Source organism: Syngnathus leptorhynchus, chromosome 2 (assembly GCF_054491065.1).
Source record: "Syngnathus leptorhynchus isolate UIUO chromosome 2, UIUO_Slep, whole genome shotgun sequence".
Lineage (NCBI taxonomy): Eukaryota > Metazoa > Chordata > Actinopteri > Syngnathiformes > Syngnathidae > Syngnathus > Syngnathus leptorhynchus.
This window is the reverse complement of record NC_141196.1, coordinates 4,183,239-4,206,367: the sequence shown is the minus strand read 5'-3', so window position 1 is coordinate 4,206,367 and position 23,129 is coordinate 4,183,239. Positions and strand designations below refer to the sequence as shown.

Here is a 23,129-nt window from a genome sequence, read left to right as displayed (position 1 = left end):
TTCTAAAACAGTTGAATTTTTAAAAAAAATATATTTAAATAGACAAATATTGCTACATCTGATTTATTGATATTTTATTAAATAATTTCAATTTATTAATTAGAATCAAATTATGAGTGCATTTTTATTTATTAAAAATGATTTATTTCTTATTTTCTAATGATAAAAAAATTACAATATAAAAATTAACAATTCTACATATAAATGCTTTTTAACTTTTTTTTTTTTAACACCTTATCTTAAAAAACTTTTGTCCATCCCTGATGTACGGTAATTCCCTAATTCGGCTTCTACACTCTTTTGGTCGTCAAGGACGGCCGCCTGCGAAGCGGCGACCACATCCTACGAATCGGTGACACCGACCTGTACGGAATGGGCAGCGAGCAGGTAGCGCAGGTGCTACGCCAGTGCGGCAACCGTGTGAAGCTGGTCATCACTCGGGGCCACGTGGACGAGAATCCCTCCGTCTCGGCGTCCACTCCGGCGCCCCTCCCGACGACAGAGGTCGGGTTCCCTCCGAAAGCGTGCGTCGTCGTACGGGCCCCCATGCTAAAACTTTCCAACTCTTTCACAGGTTGAGGAGAAGGAGGAGGAGGAGGAGGAAGAAGAAGAAGAAGACGAAGAAGAAGAAGGCATGTTTGATGTGAGCCTCATCAAGAACACACAAGGACTTGGCATCACAATTGCCGGTTATGTCGCAGATAAAAATTCAGGTAAGCAGAATCAAAAATTGCATTCATCATTTTAGCCGGTTGAAATATATTGAAAGCATGTGGGAGGGGTCAAACTTTTTTGTCTTTCATTTCCTCAGAACCTTCTGGTATTTTTGTCAAGAGCATAACAAAAGACAGCGCTGTGGATCAAGACGGTCGTATCCACGTGGGGGACCAGATAGTGGCCGTAAGTACGCTGAAATCTTTATTGTTATTTTTCTGAAATAATTATCCGCCTTTTGGGGGCCCGCAACGTAGGCGTGGTATCATTATTTTATTTGTATTTTTTTTAATAAATGCGATGAAAATAATAATAAAAGGGCTCGAGTATGGAGGCGCCCTTCCTCTTGTCAACGCAAATTAATATCATTAATATTATTAACAATATGGGCTGTGCGGGGAAATGTTTTGTGAGCTATCAACAGGGGGCAATTAATCCATTCGGTCTGTGGATTTGCATAATTTTGAGGAATTAACAATTAATGGCACATTTTTCCTGGGGATATAAAAGATTAAACACAATGATCCATCCCGTTCTTAATGACTATACATTAAAAATGAGCCCCCGGCTGGATGTAACTTCTTCATTTGTGTTCCTTTTTCTTTTTTTTTTTTCTAGTTCAGAACGTCTCCCTGTTTTACTTGGTACTTAAGTGAATTAGCAATTTGGGATGTTTTCATCACAGTTTTGTAGCTAACAGAATCGACCACTCACAATGTTTTTGTCTGGCTCGCTGCCTGTGTAGGTGGACGGCGTGGACATCCAGGGATACACCAACCAACAGGCCGTGGAAGTTCTTAGACACACGGGCCAGGCCGTCCACCTCAAGCTAATTCGCCGAGGCTTCCGCCCCGACGAGATCCCGCCCGCCGTGGCCCCCGTCGTCACCATCCTGCCCTCGTCCGCTGCGGACCTGAACGAGCTGGATCTGGAGGGACAGACGGAAGCAGACCAAGGTAAACTCAGGCCGTGTATGCCAATCGAAAAAGAATTTCCACCATCTTTGCCTTCTTTTAATCTAAACTACATTTTCTAAGACCTTCACAGTTCAGTGATTGTCAATTGATTCTCAAAGGCTTGTAAAACACTAATATAAAGTCATCACACAAGACTGGTTGTTACACAGCAGTTCCGTTAAGACATCACTTTGAAGCGCAACCATCACGCATTGTTTCTTTTAAGATCCCATCTCCCTTCGTCAATTGTGCCCCTCAGACGAAAAGCAGACGCAGACAATGAATGAAGGACCTGCCGTCACGCTGACGCAAGATAAACATGGTAGGAGGCCGCGGGTGAGGGGGGGAGGGGCATCAAACGTCTTAGCAACGCAAATTCCAAACACTCAAATGGTGTCTGTTGTTTGAGATTGGATGGCATCGTTAACTCTTTACTCGCTAAAGGGGCGACGACTCCGATACCCTTCCAGGAAGAGGAACTGGTGAAAAAGTGGCAAGAGATTCTGGGGGCAAATAATGAAGTTGTCGTAAGTTTTTTTTATTATTATAAGTTGAATATTCTTTTTGTTTTATTTTGAAAAAATGACTAATTTTGGCTTGGGCAGGAGGCTCAAGTTTCTTTTTTTTTTTTTAAGCTGAATATTCATTTTGTTTTATTTGGAAAATTTACTAGAATGAGAATGCCTTGGGCAGGTGGCTCAAGTCTTTTTTTTTTTTTTTCAAGCTGAATATTATTTTTCATTTTATTTGGAAAAAAAATGACTATAATGAGAATGGTTTGGCAGGTGGCTGAAGTGGAGAAATTCAGCGAGAACAGCGGTTTGGGGATCAGTCTGGAAGCCAATAGCGGCCATCACTACATCCGCTCCGTGCTACCCGAAGGGCCCGTCGGTCGCTGCGGCAAACTATTCAGTGGGGATGAACTCGTTGAGGTAGGGAGGCCCCTGAGCGTTTCATGCCGCGACAACGGGTTCCCAGTTTAATATCGATCCCGTTGCGTTTCAGGTCAACGGCATATCTCTGATCGGTGAGACCCACAAGGAGGTGGTTCGGATCTTGAAGGAGCTGCCCCTCGGCGTGTACATGACGTGCTGCAGACCCGCCCCCCACCAGCAGCCCGACAATGACACTTTGGAACCACAAGGTCAAGTGTCATCTACCAGATCGGAATTTCAGGTACTTGATTTTCTATTACCATGTTTTGACCACTATGGCAGGAAATGCGCAAAAGCACAGAAACAGATGTTCTTTTGTGTACGGTGGCCCTAATGGTTCAAAATGTTAAAACATTTTTTTTATGGAGATTCTTTTCCTTTTGGGAGGTTCTTAGGGGGATCCACAATACAAAACAATTTTTGTTTTTTTTTACAAACGCCCAACAATCTTAAGAAAACGTTGATAAAGCGTCATTCCCTTCAGGGCATAACTGGAAATTTTGTATAAAAAAAAAAAAATCCTGGAAAAATCTGGGCGGTCTAAGCATATTTCAGTGTGTGATAGGATGCCCTCACAGCCCCCCCTCTAGCGCCGCCATTGGAGGCAATTCATCATCATCATTTCAAATGATGACGTGTGTTTTTTTTGAATGGCGCTAGGTGCAAAGGCCGTGTCATATTAAAGGATGTCAGCCGCTGCTCGAGTGTCCTTGTCTTCCTTGACAGTGCGGCCTCTCCACATGTGATTAGGTTAGCCTGAGCTGTCAGTCGCTCCATTGGTTCTCCATACTGCCAAGCGTGATGGATTAAGGTTTCACAAAAAAAGGCCAGCACGACTCCAGTTACACACTTTAACGGCAGTCGTTGACAATGCTAGCTGGAAATAGGACACGTCAAAGCCAGCGCCTGGCTTCTTATAATATCACGTCATGAAAGCCGGAGTATCCTAAACAATCGAGTTAGGGGCTATGTTTTCCATTCTCGCAGAAACAAATCGACCTGAGTAGCGTGGAAGTGGTGGAATCAACGGAAGCAGCAAATGACCTGACTCCAGAAGCGACGGGGTCTCCTTTGGCCATGTGGGAGCTGGAGATCCAGAATATTGAGCTGGAGAAAGGAGCAGGGGGACTGGGATTCAGCATACTCGACTACCAAGTAAGAGGATTCGAAACTATCTTTTGAGTTTACGGGTACGTCAATGATTCCGGCTCTACCGCAGGACCCACTAGACCAGGCCAAGACGGTAATCGTGATCCGCTCGCTGGTTCCTAACGGCGTGGCCGAGCAGGACGGACGGCTGCTGCCGGGGGACCGACTGATGTTTGTCAACGACATCAACCTGGAGAGCGCCAGCCTGGAAGATGCCGTCCAAGCGCTCAAGGGAGCCGAGCTGGGCACGGTGCAGATCGGGGTGGCCAAACCTCTTCCCGTAAGTATTTGGAATCATACTTGATGTCTCGTCATAGTTTGTAGTCAATTTATATTTGAAAATATTAAATTAAATGTTTTATAGATAAGTATATAATATTATGATGTGTGTGTATATGTTATGTTTTATATATTGTTTTATATTATATATTATGTTAAATATTATATAATATTACATATGTGATATATTATATAATATATCACATATTATAATGTAATAAAAATAATGTGATAAATGTACACAGGCAATTCCAAGTCGGCCATGATTACTTACAAGAATTTAAGATTTGAATTGGTCCGCCCATTTAGATTGAAAGGCAATTTTCATTTAGGCTGGTTTTGCAACTAGACTAATGACATTTGAAAGTCGCCTCAAACCCTAAAACTCCAATGACAAGGTCAAAAGCAGGTGTGAGGGTGCCAGCGGCTGTTTATCGCAGCTCCCGGGTTTCATTTTCGCTTGTATTGCTTTCGGCTTACTAGCGTCGAGGTCACGCGGATTACCGGCCTCTATGGCAGTTCTCCCGCAGGATGCGGGAACTCACGTTTGGCGGCGGTGCCTCTTAAAATTAAGCCTGACAATCATAATCCTCCAAACACTTGGAGACACTGAAAGAATCTCTCCACTTTTCTTAGGGGATAAGTGGTGATTCCTACTCACCGCAGCTTTATGGTGGGCAGGAAGTCACACCGCTGTCCACCCTGCATTCGTTTGACTTCAGCCGTAGTTTACTCCAAGACGGAGATGAAGATGAACTGCCTGGCGGGGTTCTTTTCCGAACAGAGCCGGCATTGGTTAGTTAGCTTAACAAGCAACAGAGGAGACCAAAAAAAAAAAAGATTTTTAATATAGGGGTTGAATATCATTTGTGTCATGCTAGGTGGACACCAGCGAAGTGGACCAAAAGGCGTTGGAGCGAGCTTACTACGGCGAAGAGGAAACGTTCCAGGCGTCGATGATTGCGCTTCACGGAAGTAGCTCGGACCTAGATTTCCTGCGCGCGTCCACACCTGAGGTGAGCCGCTACACACCTGTAAAGATGAGGGAAAAAAAAGGTCACTTTGGGTCACGTTTCAACCAAAACATATTTGCTCAGCAAGTTTGCTTTAAAGCCTGTCATTGTTTTGACTGTTTCCAAAAAAAAATGGGAGGCGGTTTCAGAAATGCTGCTGACCTTTTAACTATGCAACTCCAAACAAGATTTTGCGACCCAAAAGCTTTTGGTGTCATTTTCTGTTCAAGTCAGCAATATTTTTGTTTTTGCATTTGTAGCCCGCTGCCTATTGTTTACAAGCATTACAAAAAGTCCATAAAAAAAAATTCCCCCAACCTTACTCAACACAGACTTCAAGTTACCTCGACTACGGATCGGCACCCATGACTGCTCCTTTCGGCGGTTCTAATGAGGACCTAGCCACCGTTGAGGAAACACCAGAAGCCTTGGAGTCCCACAGCCCATTTAATGACCTCCAGCTCACACCCGAAATCCAGCCTGAACCGGCGGAATTGATTCCGTGTTACGTCGAAGAGCCCACCGGCACTTTGATGGAAGAACAAGTCTCCGTGAAGGTAACTTTAGAAGGAATGTTCTGAACTCTTGTGTCACAGATGAGGAGCCTTGTTGTGGTTTTCAAGGAGGTCCACACGAGACCAGACGTCGGCAACCAAGCGGCAATCCCGGGTAGCAGTTTCGAACGGACCATCACGGTTGTCAAGGGCAACTCCAACCTTGGTTTGTGTTACGAAATTCAAGTTGTTCAAGTCCGCAAAGAGTCCATCTCACAGAGCCCAAACCTGCTCTCACAGGGATGACGGTGAGCGCCATGAAAGACGGCTTGGGGATGCTGATCCGGAGCGTGATCCGCGGCGGATCTATCAGTCGGGACGGCCGCCTGGGAGTGGGCGACCTCATCCTGGCCATTAACGGGGAACCCACCGCCAAGCTGAGCAACGTTCAGGCGCGGGCCATGCTTCGCAGGCACTCTCTGATCGGACCGGACATGGGGTAAGATCATTGACGAGGCAAAATCTAGGGAACCTGTTCAAGACTGCACATAATAGGTCAAATTCAGTCATATACAGAGGTCATATAAATCAAATTTATTTTTTGTTTTTAACTCGAGTACAGTATATTTATTAAATGCAGTTTAGGTGTATTTTACTTTTGATTTTCAACATTTTATTTTACTTTTACATTCAATCTTAAAATAAACAAAAACTATTTATTCATAAACAGCAATTGGGGGAAATGTTTTTTAATACACTAACACAAATAGAATTATATCTGATTATTCAATGAATAATTCAAGGAATATTTAATAGATTAATTGATTCTAAAAATATTCAGTAGTAATCGCCCTATATATTTTTTTTCAAACCATTTCATTTGGTATAGTTTTTATTTTACTATTATATGCAATACATTTTAAATAAACCATAACATATTAAATGCATTTTATCTGCACAGCATCTATATTAATGTTGAAAAAAAATTGCAACCCCCCCGAACAGTCACAAGTAGATATGTTCTGGGAAAAAAGTTATATTATAGTCCCCCATTACATAATTTTTTTCAAGTTATTCTAAAGTTGGGTGGCTTTTTTTCAGCATGAATATTTTTGGTTCAGCCTTAAAACAAAAAGGAAGGTTGACGCATGCTTGGCCAACTAAACAAAGGCACAGTTCTGTTCGGTGCATAAACGCCAACTCTTCACGTTCTAGATCTGCTTGCTCACCAGAGGATGATCTATGCCCATTTTATGTGTGAGTATGACTAACCGGCCGGCATCATCTCGGCAGTTTTGCTCTTTTTTTTTTTTTTTCTCTCCTCCTCCGTTTGTCCATCTCTTTGTTCGTCTTGCATGCTTTCATCACTAACGACTTCTTCACATCACTAAATAGGCAACCACCTTTCTAATCCCAGCATGTTTGTGACATCTGTTGTGACCAGTGAGGCAGACGCCACCTTATTTATATAAAAAAAAAATTTTTTTGTCCAGCATCACGTACGTCCCGGCAGAATATTTGGAGGAGTACAAGAGCAGCCTGGAGCAGAGTGACAAAGACCAAGTCTTCTCCGAGCCGGCGTCTATTCCGACTCCAAAGTAAGCACCTGAGTCTCATCAAAAATGAAAAAGTGGCTTTGTAAAGCCAGGATTTTTTTTTTTTTTGGTGTTCAGGGATGTTCCTAACCTTCCAGAGCGGGAGGATGGCGAGGGAGAGGAGAGCGTGTCTTTTAGCAACTGGAACCAACCACGACTGTAAGTGGAGTTTCTTAAAATTTCAATATCAAACAATAAATTTTTAAATATATTTATAATACATTTAATTGAATAATGCCGATATAAGAATATTTTTAATATAATTATTTTTTATTTGTACTGCTAAAAAAATAAACCCATGTACCTCGTTTGAAAAGGAAACATTTTGGTTCCTCCACCCTCAGAGTGGAGCTCTTCCGACAGCCCGGCAAGTCCCTGGGCATCAGCATCGTGGGAGGCCGCGGGATGGGCAGCCGGCTGAGCAACGGCGAGGTGATGCGGGGTATTTTCATCAAACACATCCTGGAGGACAGTCCCGCCGGACAGAACGGCACCTTGAAGACCGGAGACAGGATTGTGGAGGTAAACTAGAATCAAGTGGAACCTTATCAAACAAGATGGGCTAGCGAATAATGAGCGAGCCTCACCTGTCAGGTGGATGGCGTGGACCTAAGAGACGCCAGTCACGAGGAGGCGGTGGAGGCCATCCGTAGGGCGGGCAATCCGGTGTCCTTCCTGGTGCAGAGTATCATCCAGAAACCCAGGGTAGGTCTCATGAAAAAAAAAAAAATGGCAGACCTTCTGTCACTTTTCATGCATCGGATCTTGAGATTGTTTTGTGGGTCTACTCATGATAGACATGCCTACTAAATTTTATGGTGCTATCAGAAACTGGTTTTCAGGAAGTGAACAGACAGATTATCCCATTACCACCTTTCCCCAAGTTTGTCTCTAATTATCCCAATCGGTGAAGATTCGGCTTTGAAGGAGTGTGCCGTGCTTAACAAAAGCAAGAAGAGAGGCAGGACGAGATAAGGCAAGCACGAGTGTGATTGATGGTTGATGTAACACAAAGCAGGGAGACTGAATAGAAGAGAGATGGATTACCTGGCATAAGCACTGAGGCGTGCGTGCATGCCAAAGAGGTTTGAGTGTCCTAGCTAAACCGTGCAGTGCGCGTGTGTGTCTCTTGTAAGCGTATATTGAATTTAGCTGGCTAAAAGCTTTGAAGCAACTTATTTTGTGTTAGGGAAATCACAAGGTTGTTTTGGTTTGGCCAAATAGAAAACATTATGTATTCACTTTACATGTGAGCTAGGATCTTTCTCTTTTTGTTATGGGGAGGTCAAGGATATTTCAGGGGGTCTACAAAACAAAAAGAAAACATTTTGTAAACACAAAATGTTCTTCTACAGTGGAGACGTGGAAAAAAAATCCCAATTTTTTTTTTTTGAAATATAGCCCAAAAAATTATCTAAGGGAGTCAGTGCCCTGCAGCCCCCCCCCCCTAGCTCCGCCAATGCATATACAGTATGCTCCATATAATACAACTTAATGTCTTATTGTGTTGTGTAGTCATCGACAAGTGCAGAGTCCATCGAGGAAAATGTATCAAGTCTACCCAGGGACAAGGTTGGTGATGTTTTTGAGCTTTTTGAACACCTTGGCCTTCTTTTTACTTGGATCGTTTCTATTGAAGACTGAGTGAATCGATGTTGTGTCACAAATGTGTCATCGTCTAAAGTTGTCGCCCTTTGTCTCTTCTCTGTAGGAGGGTGACAGTCACAGTAGACTTGTCCTCCGCCTCTCCCCAACTAACCCTTTCACTCCTACCCCGTTTAAGGTTTGTGGGGCTCTCTGTTGTGGCCTTCCTCGTGTCTGACATGTCCCCTGCACGTGCTGCGGAACGGCTGACGGCTTTTTGTGTTTTCTGGGTTGACAATTTCAACCGTATTTCCTCAAATAGGAGTCGGTCATTAATAATTTAAAGTTGTTTTAATCTAAATGAGATGAACTGATTATAACGATCGCAGTCAATAGGTGTTTGTCTGTTTTAAATCCAGAATCCATTTTGGTCTGAAGCGGCCATTTTGAAGAGTGTTTCAAAATGGAACCTGTTCTCAAAATGTTATCCAATTCTTATCAAATTTGAAGCCGCTATGAAAAACAAGCAAACATTTGCATTTTTATCATAGAATGTAGAGCAAAGCAGTAAAAAAAAATAATAATAAAAAAAAAAAGCTGGTCGAGAATAGTTCCAGGACATAAAAAAATAAAAGACAGCCATTTTAAAGGACTTTGAGATTTTCAAGACAAGTATACGAGTAACGTTGTTTTGGAAAATACGTGGAATCAGCCCACCTTTAGTCAACTGCAGCCACTATTTGCAAAAAGCCAGTATAGTGAACATACCATAAAAGCCATGCATGCACATGTCGGCCGGTGTCTTCAACGTTTGTCTTTGTCCAATCATCATGTTGTTGTTTTGCATTTGTCACTTTATGTTAATTGTGTAGACAGGCTTGTGTGTAGCAAGTGTGAATGACTCCTGTTTTTCAGGTAGGTACATAATTGGAGTTTCTCAAGATTTGTATGCAACTTTTCAAATTTGTTTGACCCTTGAATAGAATTAAGTTTGCCTGTAGATCATTCAATATTTTTAAGTTTGTCCTAACATTTCCGCGTAAAGCCCGTAACATATTGTAAGTAGTGTGTATTAATGTGTAACAAAGTTTTATTGGGTTAAATAAGCAACCTTTATTGCATTAGCTGTCGTCTGATTGAGCCTCAAGCATCGACGACTGAATCATCCATCAGCCTCAACTAACTTAAACCTTCAAAATCAAGCATATCAGCTTCTGATAATTGATTGTACTCACCTGGGAAACCTTTGAGCAACTATTGATTTGTCAAAAAAAAAAAAAGGGGATTCTCTGCCTTTTCTAATATGAATCCCCCCCCCCCGCCTCGAAGCCAAAGAAGCGTGGCGCTGCAAAGGTGACAACCGCCAGCGTGGCCTTCGCCCTGCCGGTGGTGCCCCACGTGGGGGAGACGGACACCGACACTCTGGCAGAGACTCCGGCGCCGCCCCTTCAAGCTGACGAACGGGACGGGGTAGAGGAGGAGGAAGGGGAGTTTGGGTACAGCTGGGGTGAGTTCCCGTTTCACGCCATGGTCGAAGGCGAGGTGTTTATTTGACCCACCCCCCCTTAATAAATGCCCTGGTCACCTCAGAAAATATATATCCCCCCCATTGAAGTAGTCCCTCTTGTTCAAGACCAAATGTTTCTATTATTGGTCCATGTCAGAGAGTATCGTCCAGCGTTACGGAAGCCTTCCGGGTGTCCTCCACGTGATCGAGCTGGAGAAGGGCAAGACGGGCTTGGGCCTCAGCCTGGCCGGCAACCGGGACCGTGCCCGCATGAGCGTCTTTGTGGTGGGCATTGACCCCGCGGGGGCGGCCGGGACTGACGGACGCATGCTTATCGGGGATGAGCTCCTCGAGGTGAGAAAAGGACGTTTGATCAGCATCTTGGACGCAGCTGATTTTTTTTTTTTTCTTCTAGATTAATAGACAAGTCCTCTATGGCCAAAGTCACCAGAATGCATCTTCCATTATCAAAAGCGCCCCATCTAAAGTCCAAATCATCTTTATCAGGTACAAGACACACATTTTGTTTCCACTGTTGTAACTTTAGATAACGTCCACTAGAGGGAGATGTTTTTACACAAAAGAGAATTCAAGACCAGCAGAGACTCTTTTCCAAAGTTGAAAAAGAAAAAAAATTTTGCTAACGCAAACATCAGCACCAACCAAAACTGTTGTAGTTGCCTCCTGTGAAGAAAATTAACAAACCCTCCAGTTGAGTATAATTTGCTGTCAGCTCACATGAGTTATGACTTATGGAACAGGAACACAGAAGCCTTGGAGCAGATGGCAGTGGGACCCGTGAAAGAAACCCAGGGAGAAGCAGCCGAGTCGCACGCGGAGGTAACAGCCGGGGCCCGACAAAGTGTCAGAACATATGTTGGTAGAACAAGTGGTCAGACTGAGTACACCAGGACTATATTTTGGGGGGGGGAAGGGGAAATTCAACCCTCGAAAGCTGTGTGTAATACCAACATGACATTTTGGTAGTTGTGTCTAACATGAGTAGACACACCCAAAAAAAATAAAGAGCCATCCCTGAGAAGAGACAGGAAGTCTGGCACTTGAAGCAGGTCATTTTAACAAGCAAAACATCGAAAAGATTTCATCCCAATTTGAGCCACGGCGTTTGATGACGTGCCATGGGAAGAAGTACTCCGAAATTATTTCTTCCACGAGCGACGTTGTGTGGTCCGCTCATCTTTCCCAACTCAAAAGACGGAGAAAAACCACAGACAGGATAGTGTGCATGTCCAACCTCCCATTAAAAGGGCCCACACAGGCACTTTGAATTCCACCATGAATGTGACATGAGCACAATAAGCCCACGCCGGTAACCGAGCAACGAGCGTTCCATTTATGTCACCTTCAGGAAGACGTTGCGGTTGGCGAAGGCACCGCAGAGGACAAGGTAACCATCCAGGAAAGCTGCACCGCAGGAGTCGATGGGGAACCGAAGGTCGCCAGTCTACCCGAAACATCTTCAAGTGAGTCAGTTGACTGTTTATTCCTGGCGGTATTTAAAGGAACCACGTAGACACGGTGGTTGTTGTTGTTTTTTGTCTTCAGGTCACAGCCGCTCATCCAGCCCGTCGACGCTGGCCTGCGACCCGGCCACGTGCCCCATCATCCCGGGCTGCGAGACCACCATCGACATCTCCAAAGGACGGACGGGCCTGGGACTCAGCATCGTCGGGGGTTGTGACACTCTGCTGGTGAGGAAGATTTTCATCTTCTGCACCATTTACTCAAATTCAACCAGTCCTGGATTCCAGTCGAATTAATATCTCGTCTTGGCGACAGGGGGCCATTATCATCCACGAGGTTTACGAAGAAGGTGCAGCTTCCAAGGACGGCAGGCTTTGGGCTGGAGACCAAATCCTCGAGGTTAGGTTTTTAATGGGAGCGCTGTATTTTGTATAAAAAGACAAGTGCGGGCAGAACATCTTAATGTAAATTCAAAAAAATGATGCTTATGCCTTTAACAAACTCTCCAACCAGTCCACCAATCAAATAGACGCCTTCAATGACTGGTGTCTCGCAGGTGAACGGCATCGACTTGCGAGCGGCGAGCCACGACGAGGCCATCAACGTGCTGCGGCAGACCCCGCAGAGGGTCCGGCTCGTCGTCTACAGGGACGAGGCCCAGTACAAGGAGGAGGAATTGTGGGACTCGTTCATTGTGGAGCTACGCAAGAGGCCCGGCCAGGGACTGGGACTTAGCATCGTGGGGAGGAGGTAACCAATCAAAGTTGGATTTTGCACTTCTCCTCCCAAGGCAGGAATCAGATTTTCTCGGTCTCTATACTCTTAATGAAAGCTGTCGGGTACTCACAACGCTTATGGTTTTTCTTATGCGCTTCAGATCCAGGGACCAAAGGTAATTAGCGCTGAATGTAGCATCCTTGGTAGACTTAACTAGATAATCCAGAAAATCATTGCGTAGTCTCAGAGTCCATCCTCAAAGGTTTTCCAAGTGTGCCGCATAAGGCTCCTCAATAGGGTTGAGGTCAGGGGATGACGGAGACCACATCATGTAGACCAAAACAAAACAAAAAAAGCAAATGCCCATCTGTCTTTTTATGCCAGGAATGACACAGGAGTTTTTGTGTCGGACATCATCAAAGGAGGCTTGGCGGACACCGACGGCCGACTGATGCAGGGTGACCAGATCCTGTCGGTCAACGGGGAAGACGTCCGCTCTGCCACCCAGGAGACGGTCGCTGCTCTCCTCAAGGTAGTGGCGATAATGACAACGTGCTTTTGTGGCGCATCGGGTATTGAGTCGTCATTCTGTTTCAGTGTTGCGTTGGCTCCTTGAAGATGGACATCGGGAGGTTTAAAGCCGGCCCCTTCCACTCGCAGCGAAGGCTTTCCCAAAGCAGTCAGGTAGGCTTGAGACTTTTATAGTGTGTCAGTTAGACTACAGCAAACCGGGTTTCTCTCACCCAGGCGAGTGAACCTTCCACTTCCAAGGTGGCCTCGGGAATCCTTTCTGGTGATGAGAGTCAGCAGCAGGGTCAGTATTTATTTATTTTTTTAAATACAGCGTGATGTGGCTCCAGGGAATGAGACGCTCAAAGGCTTTCTTCTCCTGCAGCACCAGATCACCAAGACGTGAGAACGGCAGAGTTCACCAAAGGCCCCGGTGATTCCTTGGGTGTCAGTATTGCCGGCGGGGTGGGCAGCCCCTTGGGCAACATCCCCATTTTTATTGCCATGATGAACCCCGTCGGCCTGGCGGCGCAGACACAGAAGCTCATGGTACGACATTTTGCATTCACCTCCGTTTAGCTTGCTGTGGAAAGGAACTGAGATCCACCATCGATAATGAAAATCCACGTGTAGTAGAAGCTTACACAAAAATATTTGGAATTGCCAATAGAAGCCACACGATGGCAGTAAAGTTCCTTTTTTATTAGACAAAGCTATGTCCCAACTAGTAGTGATGGGAAAACGAAGCTTCAAATTTTGCTTCATGAACCAATTATCGTATTTTTGACTTGTTTAAGAAATGGAAAGTCGGCGTGCTTTCAACCAATCAAGAGTGATCTGATGAAATCAACGCCTCATACAATGATGGCAGTCACAGATGGGCGGCATAATGATCATTTCCGCCATTTTCAGTTTTGCACAGATGTCCTCCACAAGCTCATTTGTCCTCGATATTCCGTACATATACCAGACAGATGGCTGGCGCTATGTTACCAAAGAATTGAATTTTCAGCATAGTTTGATCGGTCGCCATCAAACACAAAACTCAAATAACTCAACTTCTAGCGACTCTCTGGGCGTTCGTATCGCAGGCGCCTTCATTTGGCATCCAAATATGCATACCAACCATTCCGGAAAGAGTCTCAAATCCGACGGGAGCCCGCAGCGAGTGAAATGGAAGGAGAGGGGGGAGCCACGTTGACAATCGCTGCCCTGTGTGATACAGACTTTTGGAGCCTAATAAATCTCCCACTCTTGAATTCAGACAGCCTCGGCTAACAAAAGGACTCCGTTAGGAGACAATTGTGCCGCTTTGTCTTAGGAGATAGCCGCGCTGCCCTTTGTGAACTGAGTCTGCAAACAGTGCCGTGAATGCGTTCACATGCCAATTGAAACTAGAACAAACAAAATATGCACAGATCAATTCTGATTTTAACCAAATGAATGAATGAATAAACCTTAGTTTTCTATCAATCGACCCTTCTCCAGGTCGGAGACCGGATTATCAGTATTTGCGGAACTTCTACTGAAGGCATGAGCCACGCGCAAGCCGTCACTTTGCTCAAGAATGCCACGGGGACAATACAGCTGCAAGTAAGTTGATTGATCTATTTGATTGTTTCGGGTTGGTGTCAATAATAACGTGTGACGTTTTAGGTGGTGGCAGGTGTTGACAACACGGTGACCGGCGCGGCTCAGGAGCAGGTGGCTGGAGGCCTTCAGCCACCCAGCTGCATCTTCCAGGATGACCTTAGGTTGGAAGCTTTATGAAACTTCTCTTTGCTCTTATTCAATACGTCAATTGGGAATTGGATCTTATCATTCTAATCAGAGATGGCTTTACGTGATCCTAAAAGTTTTTGATGCTGACTTTAAAAAAAAAAAAAAACGTTTTTTTTTTTTTTATAGATATTTTCATCATTTATTTATTATTTATACATCATTTTGACCTATCATATAGAGGTTATCATGCGCTGTAATATATAGCAATGAAGTTTCAGGGAAAAAAATCCACCTGTTTCTGAACTTAACCCATAATTCATAAATGGTACTAAATATATCATTATTATTATTATTCAGTGACTGCTTTTGTAAGGCCGAATTTTAAAATGATGTCCCCGTATTGCCACCAGCCCACCTCAATACAAAAGCATCACGCTGGAGAGAGGACCGGACGGGCTGGGCTTTAGCATCGTCGGCGGCTACGGCAGCCCCCACGGCGACCTGCCCATCTACATCAAGACGGTTTTCGGCAAAGGGGCGGCGGCGGAGGACGGTCGCCTGAAGCGGGGTGACCAGATTATGGCGGTCAACGGGCAAGCGCTGGAGGGAGTCACGCACGAGGAGGCCGTGGGCATTTTGAAGAGGACCAAAGGAAGCGTCACGCTCACCGTGCTATCCTAGCCGCCTTGCTAACGTTCCCCCGCCCGCACTTCCAACGCAATCCGGTTCCGGTCACGGGCTAAATTATCTGGCGTTATCATTCCAATCTCAGTTTTGAGCAGACGCTGGAACCCAGCGATGACATTTAGTGCTGCTAAATATGTCATGCATTCTATCAGTGTTGGATTTTCCTCTCACTCAAAGTATTAGCGCAGACAACACAACAACGACACAAAGTGTTTCACTGTGAGTCACTGTAAAGTCAAATCATACTCGTTTCTAAATACACAATAAATGTTTGAAAATAATTACAGAAAACACACAAACACTGTGAATTTTGTAGAACTCGATTGTAGAACATTAAACTGTTTTTCACCATTTCAGTTATCTGGATTTTGGGTTTTTTTCTAAAGGAGGGCGAGCACAGCGATACGCTTGGGCATCAGACATGAATTAGTCGCCCACTTTATGCTAACTTGAAATCCGCATTAGCATCTGGCACAAATGTCACATTTATCAAACTATGCCATTTTATCCCAAAGATATTTTTTCCACTTTCCTTTGAAGGTGTTTCTCTAACAAGGTTGAGTTGGCTCGTAAAAGAGAAGCAACAACAAGAAGGTTTGCTTACTGACTCTTTCACCTCGAAGTCAGACGGGACAGCTGCGTGGGAGCACCTGTTGTTGGTGCCCCCCCTCACCTCCGACCCCCCCCCCTCAGCAAAATGGCACATTCTGTTCACTCAAGTGCAGACGGGCCCTTTTTAAACAAGCGCTTTGATTTCGCAAACAGGCCTCGCGGTATCAAAGTCTGAACTTGCAAAATATTCTTCACTTCGCAACTCCATTTTTGCGATTGATTTTGTACGAATTGTAAAAGGCGACATTGTTTCCACCGCTTCATGTTTGCCATACAAACAAGTGGTGTTGTGTAAGGGCAGCTATGACACAATGTGGACATAATGATGAGGTGTCTTTAACGCACACCCTAATTCCGGAGATCTTTACACACTTTGCGTGTTCATCCTGGTATGTTTGCCTTGCAGTTACAGCTCGGACTGACATTATGGCCGCGGCGCATTAAGGCTTTTAGTACGCAATCATGGCTTTATGAGCCGTGTGTGAAGTCACGCAGTGAGTTGAGCCGGCCGGGCGATGTTTGCTATGGGTGGAGGTTGTCGCCAGTGTTCGACCTCGAACGGAGTGTCAATGGTGAACTGGTTCATTGGGCTTGTCGTATTGATTTGACAACAAGATGGAAACATGCTGGATGCCTCCGGCCCTCAAAGTGGAGTTACAATGAAAAATAAAATGACGGCTTAGCTAGAATCAAGTCATGTGACTTGAACAAAGGCAATTAGGAAAGCCCAAATATTTTTATTTTTTTTACCTGTGCACTTGATGAGCATGACAGTTGAACTGCACAACAGATGATGACGGCACCTCCCGACAATTTTGCGCTCGTGCGGTTGATGACGATTTTTGCCTCGAAACCTTCTTGGGGCGTTTGATTCGCTCTCCGCCTTCAAGAGAAACTGAGAGCAAGCAATCAACAGGAGAGAAAAATACAAGTGAAAACCTTTCCGAAGGCTTGTGCCAACATGTTTGTGGTTGCTGTGCAGGTTCCGACAGGTGAACGTGTTGCTTTTTTGACATCCATGATGTCACCTTAAGGCTTTTGAGTAACAGGAGACACAGACAGGCTCTGTAATATTAAAAACAGCTTCTGGTGCAGTGAAGCCTTGAGATAAGAATTTAATATAATCCATAATGACACAGCACTAGTATCCCAAATCATCTTCTTCCATTGAAATGAATGGAAGTGCCATTAATGCGTTTTGTGTCCCTCCCAAAAATATTTTTTTTTTCACATTTAAAATGTAAAAGGAAATGTTGAAATCTCAGTTGCTGTTTAATACTTCCATTTACTTGGGTCCATCTCAATGCCACGGAGGGATTTTGACGACACGGCATGCATACAGTGTCCAGTGGTCTGACAGTTTTATTCAGCGAATGCCGTTTACTCACGTTAAGCACCTCTCGGTTGGTAATCCTATCGAGCTAAGTGATTTTTGAGGATTTTCTCCGACACCTTTGTTGGAAAACATTGAGCTTCCTAGATTATTTTTGCACATAAATGGCTGTTGGAATTATAACACTGTTGAGGAGCTGCAATCTTATTAGAATAATGAGAACAAGAAAACGGATGGATGGGTTTCCTCGCATACAAATGAGAATAATGGAAAAATAACAAGATGCCATTTGTGTTTAATGCCTCTCCCGTGTACTTGCCTTCAAATCAATTCATTGAGTTGAATAAATGAAAACTGTCCCACATGACTGAAACAACACGAGGTTCTTTTTTGTCCGTCGTAGGCTAGCGCTCGGGCCTCCCGTAAACATTCCCTGTGGGGATCGCCACCTGTCTCGGCCTACTCCTGGGATTCCTCCCTGCGTGGACTAACAGTCAGTTCTTTCTTTGAGTGCAAGGAGGGTGGGTGGGTTGGACGGGGGGGGGGGGTAAGCCTATTAACTGTCTGTTACTGATAGCCCTCAGTGCAGCAGTGCGTCACCGTCACGTGCTTTAGCAACGACAAGCCCGCAATCAATAGTGCAACGCAGGGGTGTGACATCAGCGTTAGCAATTATCACTTTGCGCTTGGACAGACTGAGAGCTGACCTCGCATTGTTCTAGCCGCCGCCGGCTTGCTTGTTAATGATTGGTGAGAATCACTGGTGCGCCACTCCCAGAGAGCTTTTTTCAAAAGCCGTCTAGGTGGATACTGCGACAAATTGCTACGATACTGATGATTTATTAAGGTTACATGGTTTGGCCTTTTCATAAAAATGATCTGGTGGTCTTCACTGGGAAACATTGTGAGTTGTTTTTTTGGCGGAATCTGTACCAGGAGAAGTTTTGCGCAGTACATGCTGATTTATGACATCATGTTGCAAATCCTCATTTTCGGAATGAGTGCGTTACCAGGATGAATGAGATCGTGAGATGTCTCTCGGAAGGCCGCGATCGTGAAAATGCAATTATGTTGCGGCAAGACGGCTGCAGAATGGCTTTGCGCATTGAAGTTTCCACATAAAGTGCTCGCGGGATGGTGCAGACATTCAGTTCCTCAGCAGAATTCTTTACGAGTCTATTAAACCAGACGACAAATCCGAACTCGGCGTATTCTCCTTCCAACGTTCCGTTAGAAAAGCCAACGTGGGTTCATACCATTAATAATATCTCGCCCTTTTGTGGTTTCTCTCTTGGACTTAAAGGATCAGTCAATTGGAATGGTCCTCAGAATGACCCCCAAGTTGCCTTTTATTTCACATGAATGAGCCCCTGAAAGCATTATTCCAAGGGGACCCATTTTAGTGAAGCATGTTTGCTAACCGCCACGCTACTCGCTTTATACGACCTGCAGCGCGTTGCCAGGAAACCCTCGGAAAAGACTATTGACCTTTTTGGGGGCTTTTCACCAACACCCTCCGTGACCGTCAAATCGGCAGCGTGAGAACGGGAATGTTTACGTTCCAAATGGACTGAAGACACGGTAAAAATAGATACGGAAATGGAGCTGGAAAAGCCTCCGTGACGACGCATTCTCGTCGCTATCTCCGACGCCATCGGCTCACGGATGAACAGCAAACGGATATTTTCAAAACGCTCCCACAGAGGGGGGGGTCGACCTTTTGAATCATGAAATGGACTCCTTTTTTTTTCTTGAATACAGAAAGCAGGGGGAAATTTTTTTTACTTGGGTATGCTGTGAATGGCAAGATTTTTTAACCATCCGTTGAATTCTCAGGACCAGAAGTTTAAATCTCGGGAAAATCTTTTGAATAAACCATCGACATTAGTTTCAGGAGATTTCTGTTTTGGGCCAAACGCACTGGAACATTTCCAGACTGGACACAAATATCCTTCGATTTTTTTTTTTTTCAGACTATCCTTTGTGGCTTTTACAACTTTGGTATCTCATGTGCCAAAACTATGACTAGTCCATTGACATACATGAATCTGTTCTTTTCCGTTGCATGATTAGAAGACGAAGACCACTGATTAAATTCAAATGAGGTCGTTTGACAGTCGAGTCGACTTCCCCCTCCCCATTTTTTTTTTTGACTCAAATAACCCCTATCCTGGATCTTCATTTGTTCACATGGCGACACTTTCCCAGACTCCAGACGGTGTCATGTTACATTTTTTGCTGCACGGGGCCCAGACGGCCGCTGTGTCTAATTTGCTAATGGCTCCCTGCTGCACGCCACAGTTTCGACGGTAATTACACTTAGTCACAACGACGAAACCGTGATTGCGCGCTCGTCACGAAGCCATTGTAAGGAGGACTCTTAAATAAGCATCACACGTCCGGTACGATTACTGTACGGAGAGGTCAGCTATCATCATCATGGTGACAAACTCGTAGAACCTGCTTAGTCGTCTTAACAGTCAAATATCTCGGTTTGGTGCGTCCCGTGACGAAGATTCTATGGTTTGGAGATTAAAACTTCCCGAAGACAGTAGAAAAACGTAATTAAGAAGCTTCCTCGTACTTGTAAGACAAATTTACAAGCACGTATCTGGGTTAGGCGAGTACGTCTGTGTGGAGCTAATGGGACGAGAAAAAAAAAAAAGGACAGTAAAACTTGGGTAACAAATCACAATATATTATCATGTCATTTACTCAACATTACCAATCGTTACAAAAGAAGGCGGCGATTGACACAATGTAAAGCCTAAACAAAACAAAAAAAAACATGTTTATGTACAAAGCGTGAACAAAGGACATTTGGAAAAGTGCTGACATGTGTTTCACACGTGTCGGCCGTCAACAACTCCCCCAACGCTTTGGGCTAATGTTATCTACCAGACAATCAAATTGTTTTGCTTTTCAGTCAAGCTTAGGTTCTTTGTTAAAGACTACAGCGTCCTTCTGCTCTTGCTTTAGATTCAAGTTGAAGCGTCTCGAATCACTCAGCAAGCAGCGTCCAATTGTCCAAATGGCTTTTCAATCCTAATCTTCTTTTTTGCTGAAGTTGTCTGAGGGTGACTGATGATTGAAGCTTAGAGAGAAGTAGAGATAACCCGTTTCGACTCGTAACAAATCTACACTAGTGCAGTGGGGTATTTATTGCACTCTTAAATCATGGCTTGTAGCCTTGACCACAAGCGGGAAAGGTCAAGTGGCAGAAGTGGCAAATGTGACGGTAGCCCTTTAAAAGTACAAAGAATTTTTTTTTTTGCCGTGTGGGCATCAGAAAACTCGGGTAAAGATTTAAACGGCTTAAGGCTTAAAAGGAATTTGGGGTACCATTTCCGATCCTTAAAAGATACAAGGTATATTCCTAAATGTAAAAGTAACTATGAGAGTAGTGACAACATTACGCGTGAAATTTACGAGTGACTCGGAAAACCAGGTCAAATCTCTTTAAGACGACTTTAAAAGGTACCGTTTAAAACCCTAAAAAGGGCATAGGCTGCAAAAAAAAAAAACAATCGTCAAGGTCTGAAAGACCAAACTGGGACGCCAGCACCAGATCAAAATATAGTAGTCCAAGATACTGGCAGGCACCTGGTAGAGTATCTTCCCAGACTCTTAAGGTCAAGTACCAAGGCTACAAAAGCACATTTGATTGGACTCACCAAAAACAAACCCCTTAGAGGGAACAATGCTTTTTTTTTTTTCTTTTCTTCAAGTTACCCCCAAAAACTCCAAGGTACCGTTTCAGGTGTGTTCCCCAGCTGTAACAGTCGAGGGTACGAAACCAGTAACAACAGCACCAAATCTGAGGTAAATAAATAAAATGTTGGAAAATAAATACGACATTTGCACCAGACAGAACCGGAAGACGTAGCTGTAAAAAGAACAAAGACAATAAGGGCGTGACGGAGAGTGGTTTGGTGAGGTGCGGCAAGTTTCAAAGTAAAACAAAAAGTCACACGGGTGAGTCAGCAAAGTTAATTGGAGACCACACACAAAACAAATGGTAAATATGTCTACGAGAATTATCCAAAGCAGTAGTATTCATCCGATTCCGCCCTCAGTTTCACTGGGGATTTGCAGAAGGCGTCCCCGTTGATTACGGTTTTATCCACCAAGCAGTCCAGGTCGCTGGGCGAAGAAGGGTCATCCGAAAGGTCCTCGGCAAGCGTGTCCAGATAGCTGCCTACCGACAGCGTGTCCAGCTCGTCGCTGTTGGCGTCGTTCAGGCTACTGAGGCTGCCCGGCAACGAGCCACCGTCCTGGCTATCGGACAAGCTGTACAGGCTGCTGGACAGGCTGCCATCTTGGCTGACCGTGTCGTCACCTTTGTCGTCCATCACCCAGCGGATGGACTCGATACCTTCGTTGATGGATATCAGCTGCTGCATCAGTTTCACGTCGATGGCGCGCAGGTTGGCCTGTGTGACATAGGGAAGGATTTTAAACAGATACAATTTTGGGGTTTTTGCGAAAGACGGCAAAGCCGGGAAATTGTATCTGGGATTTGAAGAAATTTTACGACAAACGGGCTGTTTGCCGTGAGACTGACAAAGCCTATCAGCTCAAATCCTAGTCTTCAAAACCATCTGCTTTGGGGGCCTAATACCTTTTGTAGCCTTAAACAACACGTGGTCTTGAAATTGCCATATTGGCCTTTAACAAATCTGCAAATGGCTCTTTGACAGCGACCAAAATCTTTGTATTTCACAGCTGCATGTTGACACCAAAATCCAATTTAAACACGAATTGCAAATTCACAAGTTGTGTGATATAAAATTAGACCGCAGTATTTACGTTTAGTGTTTATTCCATTCATTTTCTGATATGGTGTGACGTCACCGTTTCCAAACTCTTAAGAATACAAATTAAAATGTTTTATAATACTCACAGCTCATGGGTCAAAATGACCTACTTATCCCAAATCTCAAAAAACGCTCATGCACTAAATCTTGTCTGAAAACGGTTTGATTGTTTATAACACCTGGGTCATTTTGACTCAGGAACATTATGATTGCTGTCCTTCAATTAACCTGACTGATATATTGCAGGTCAAATTCAACCATTGAATTTAATGACATATAAACAGTGTTATTGCATTTTCTGACACACGGGTCAATTGCACCCGAGAACATTGCTGTTCTTAAATTGACTTGATGTGCTGCAGGCCAAACATAAAAGTTAATTAAATATTAACTGTGTCCTTGCTTTTCTGACAGCAGGGTCAATTGGACCCAGGAACTATTCGTAAAACAAAAGTGGCACAGTCCTAGTTTTCATTTACAATTACCAATGACAATGACACACTATACTATAATAAAAGTTCATAATAAAAGTTCATCAAGTTTATTTTTTAAGTGGGAAAAAGACCCCAAGTGATTTCACTCACCATTTCTTGTTTGAGGTAGAAAATTTTGCCCTCCAGCCGGTCAAAGTCCGCAGAATTGTGTCCGGGACGCGCCGCCGGGGGTGTCGCCTTGTCGTGTCTGCCCCCCGCGAGCGAGCGAGCGAGACTTTCGGGAACTTTGCGACCCAACTTGGTCTCCAGGTCCTTCAATTCGGGCAACGCGAAGCCGCCTTCGTCCATGACGGGTCGACGTGTTCGGCGAAATGCTCAAAATTTGTTGTATAGGAAAAATAAATATTCGTTTGCGTTGCGTCTACTGTTGTACGCTAGTGTGTCCCGAGTGTGACCTCATTCATCCTCACAGAAACATGTTGAGTGGAAATGTTGGAGTCCTACCATTGAAGCCATCCGCTTCGCTGCTTCCGTCCGTCCGGCGTCCGCCTCCCACCGGGTTGCCTCCCTCCGTCCGCCTCCGAAA

The 23,129-nt window shown here is 44.5% G+C and overlaps 2 protein-coding genes and 2 long non-coding RNA genes across 6 annotated transcripts in view; 1 reads left to right on the top strand and 3 right to left on the bottom strand.

The window, feature by feature from the left end:
• Window positions 1-15,703, top strand: part of mpdz (multiple PDZ domain crumbs cell polarity complex component) — a 21,737-nt gene extending 6,034 nt beyond the window's left edge. The window contains exons 8-44 of one of the 3 annotated variants that reach the window (XM_085935876.1): window positions 313-504; window positions 575-713; window positions 812-900; window positions 1,460-1,670; window positions 1,930-1,992; window positions 2,115-2,197; window positions 2,456-2,602; window positions 2,676-2,846; window positions 3,593-3,760; window positions 3,825-4,034; window positions 4,670-4,828; window positions 4,915-5,049; window positions 5,379-5,603; window positions 5,670-5,766; window positions 5,841-6,039; window positions 6,756-6,797; window positions 7,034-7,138; window positions 7,214-7,294; window positions 7,480-7,657; window positions 7,730-7,840; window positions 8,651-8,707; window positions 8,847-8,918; window positions 10,049-10,226; window positions 10,384-10,580; window positions 10,642-10,733; window positions 10,988-11,066; window positions 11,596-11,710; window positions 11,793-11,938; window positions 12,027-12,110; window positions 12,268-12,461; window positions 12,813-12,960; window positions 13,026-13,112; window positions 13,176-13,242; window positions 13,324-13,487; window positions 14,427-14,531; window positions 14,595-14,692; window positions 15,071-15,703. In XM_085935876.1, the coding sequence (XP_085792002.1) occupies window positions 313-504; window positions 575-713; window positions 812-900; window positions 1,460-1,670; window positions 1,930-1,992; window positions 2,115-2,197; window positions 2,456-2,602; window positions 2,676-2,846; window positions 3,593-3,760; window positions 3,825-4,034; window positions 4,670-4,828; window positions 4,915-5,049; window positions 5,379-5,603; window positions 5,670-5,766; window positions 5,841-6,039; window positions 6,756-6,797; window positions 7,034-7,138; window positions 7,214-7,294; window positions 7,480-7,657; window positions 7,730-7,840; window positions 8,651-8,707; window positions 8,847-8,918; window positions 10,049-10,226; window positions 10,384-10,580; window positions 10,642-10,733; window positions 10,988-11,066; window positions 11,596-11,710; window positions 11,793-11,938; window positions 12,027-12,110; window positions 12,268-12,461; window positions 12,813-12,960; window positions 13,026-13,112; window positions 13,176-13,242; window positions 13,324-13,487; window positions 14,427-14,531; window positions 14,595-14,692; window positions 15,071-15,341 (4,959 nt within the window). In that variant the 3' untranslated portion in view covers window positions 15,342-15,703. Of the gene's footprint in view, window positions 1-312; window positions 505-574; window positions 714-811; window positions 901-1,459; window positions 1,671-1,896; window positions 1,993-2,114; window positions 2,198-2,455; window positions 2,603-2,675; window positions 2,847-3,592; window positions 3,761-3,824; window positions 4,035-4,669; window positions 4,829-4,914; window positions 5,050-5,378; window positions 5,604-5,669; window positions 5,767-5,840; window positions 6,040-6,755; window positions 6,798-7,033; window positions 7,139-7,213; window positions 7,295-7,479; window positions 7,658-7,729; window positions 7,841-8,650; window positions 8,708-8,846; window positions 8,919-10,048; window positions 10,227-10,383; window positions 10,581-10,641; window positions 10,734-10,987; window positions 11,067-11,595; window positions 11,711-11,792; window positions 11,939-12,026; window positions 12,111-12,267; window positions 12,462-12,812; window positions 12,961-13,025; window positions 13,113-13,175; window positions 13,243-13,323; window positions 13,488-14,426; window positions 14,532-14,594; window positions 14,693-15,070 lie in introns of all 3 variants that reach the window. The other 2 variants (XM_085935861.1, XM_085935868.1) reach the window with 2 other exon arrangements.
• On the bottom strand, window positions 4,740-6,078 carry LOC147060198 (uncharacterized). The gene is made up of 3 exons (XR_015068699.1): window positions 5,391-6,078; window positions 4,960-5,065; window positions 4,740-4,837 (listed from the first exon to the last, which is right to left on the bottom strand). It is a non-coding gene; the product is annotated as an uncharacterized LOC147060198 (long non-coding RNA).
• LOC147060195 (uncharacterized) lies at window positions 7,342-23,129 on the bottom strand. The gene is made up of 4 exons (XR_015068698.1): window positions 23,048-23,129; window positions 16,710-16,854; window positions 7,723-7,846; window positions 7,342-7,629 (listed from the first exon to the last, which is right to left on the bottom strand). It is a non-coding gene; the product is annotated as an uncharacterized LOC147060195 (long non-coding RNA).
• Window positions 20,003-23,073, bottom strand: lurap1l (leucine rich adaptor protein 1 like). The gene is made up of 2 exons (XM_085935903.1): window positions 22,694-23,073; window positions 20,003-21,725 (listed from the first exon to the last, which is right to left on the bottom strand). The coding sequence occupies exons 1-2, from the start codon at window positions 22,889-22,891 to the stop codon at window positions 21,330-21,332; spliced, it is 594 nt and encodes a 197-aa protein (XP_085792029.1). The 5' UTR covers window positions 22,892-23,073; the 3' UTR covers window positions 20,003-21,329.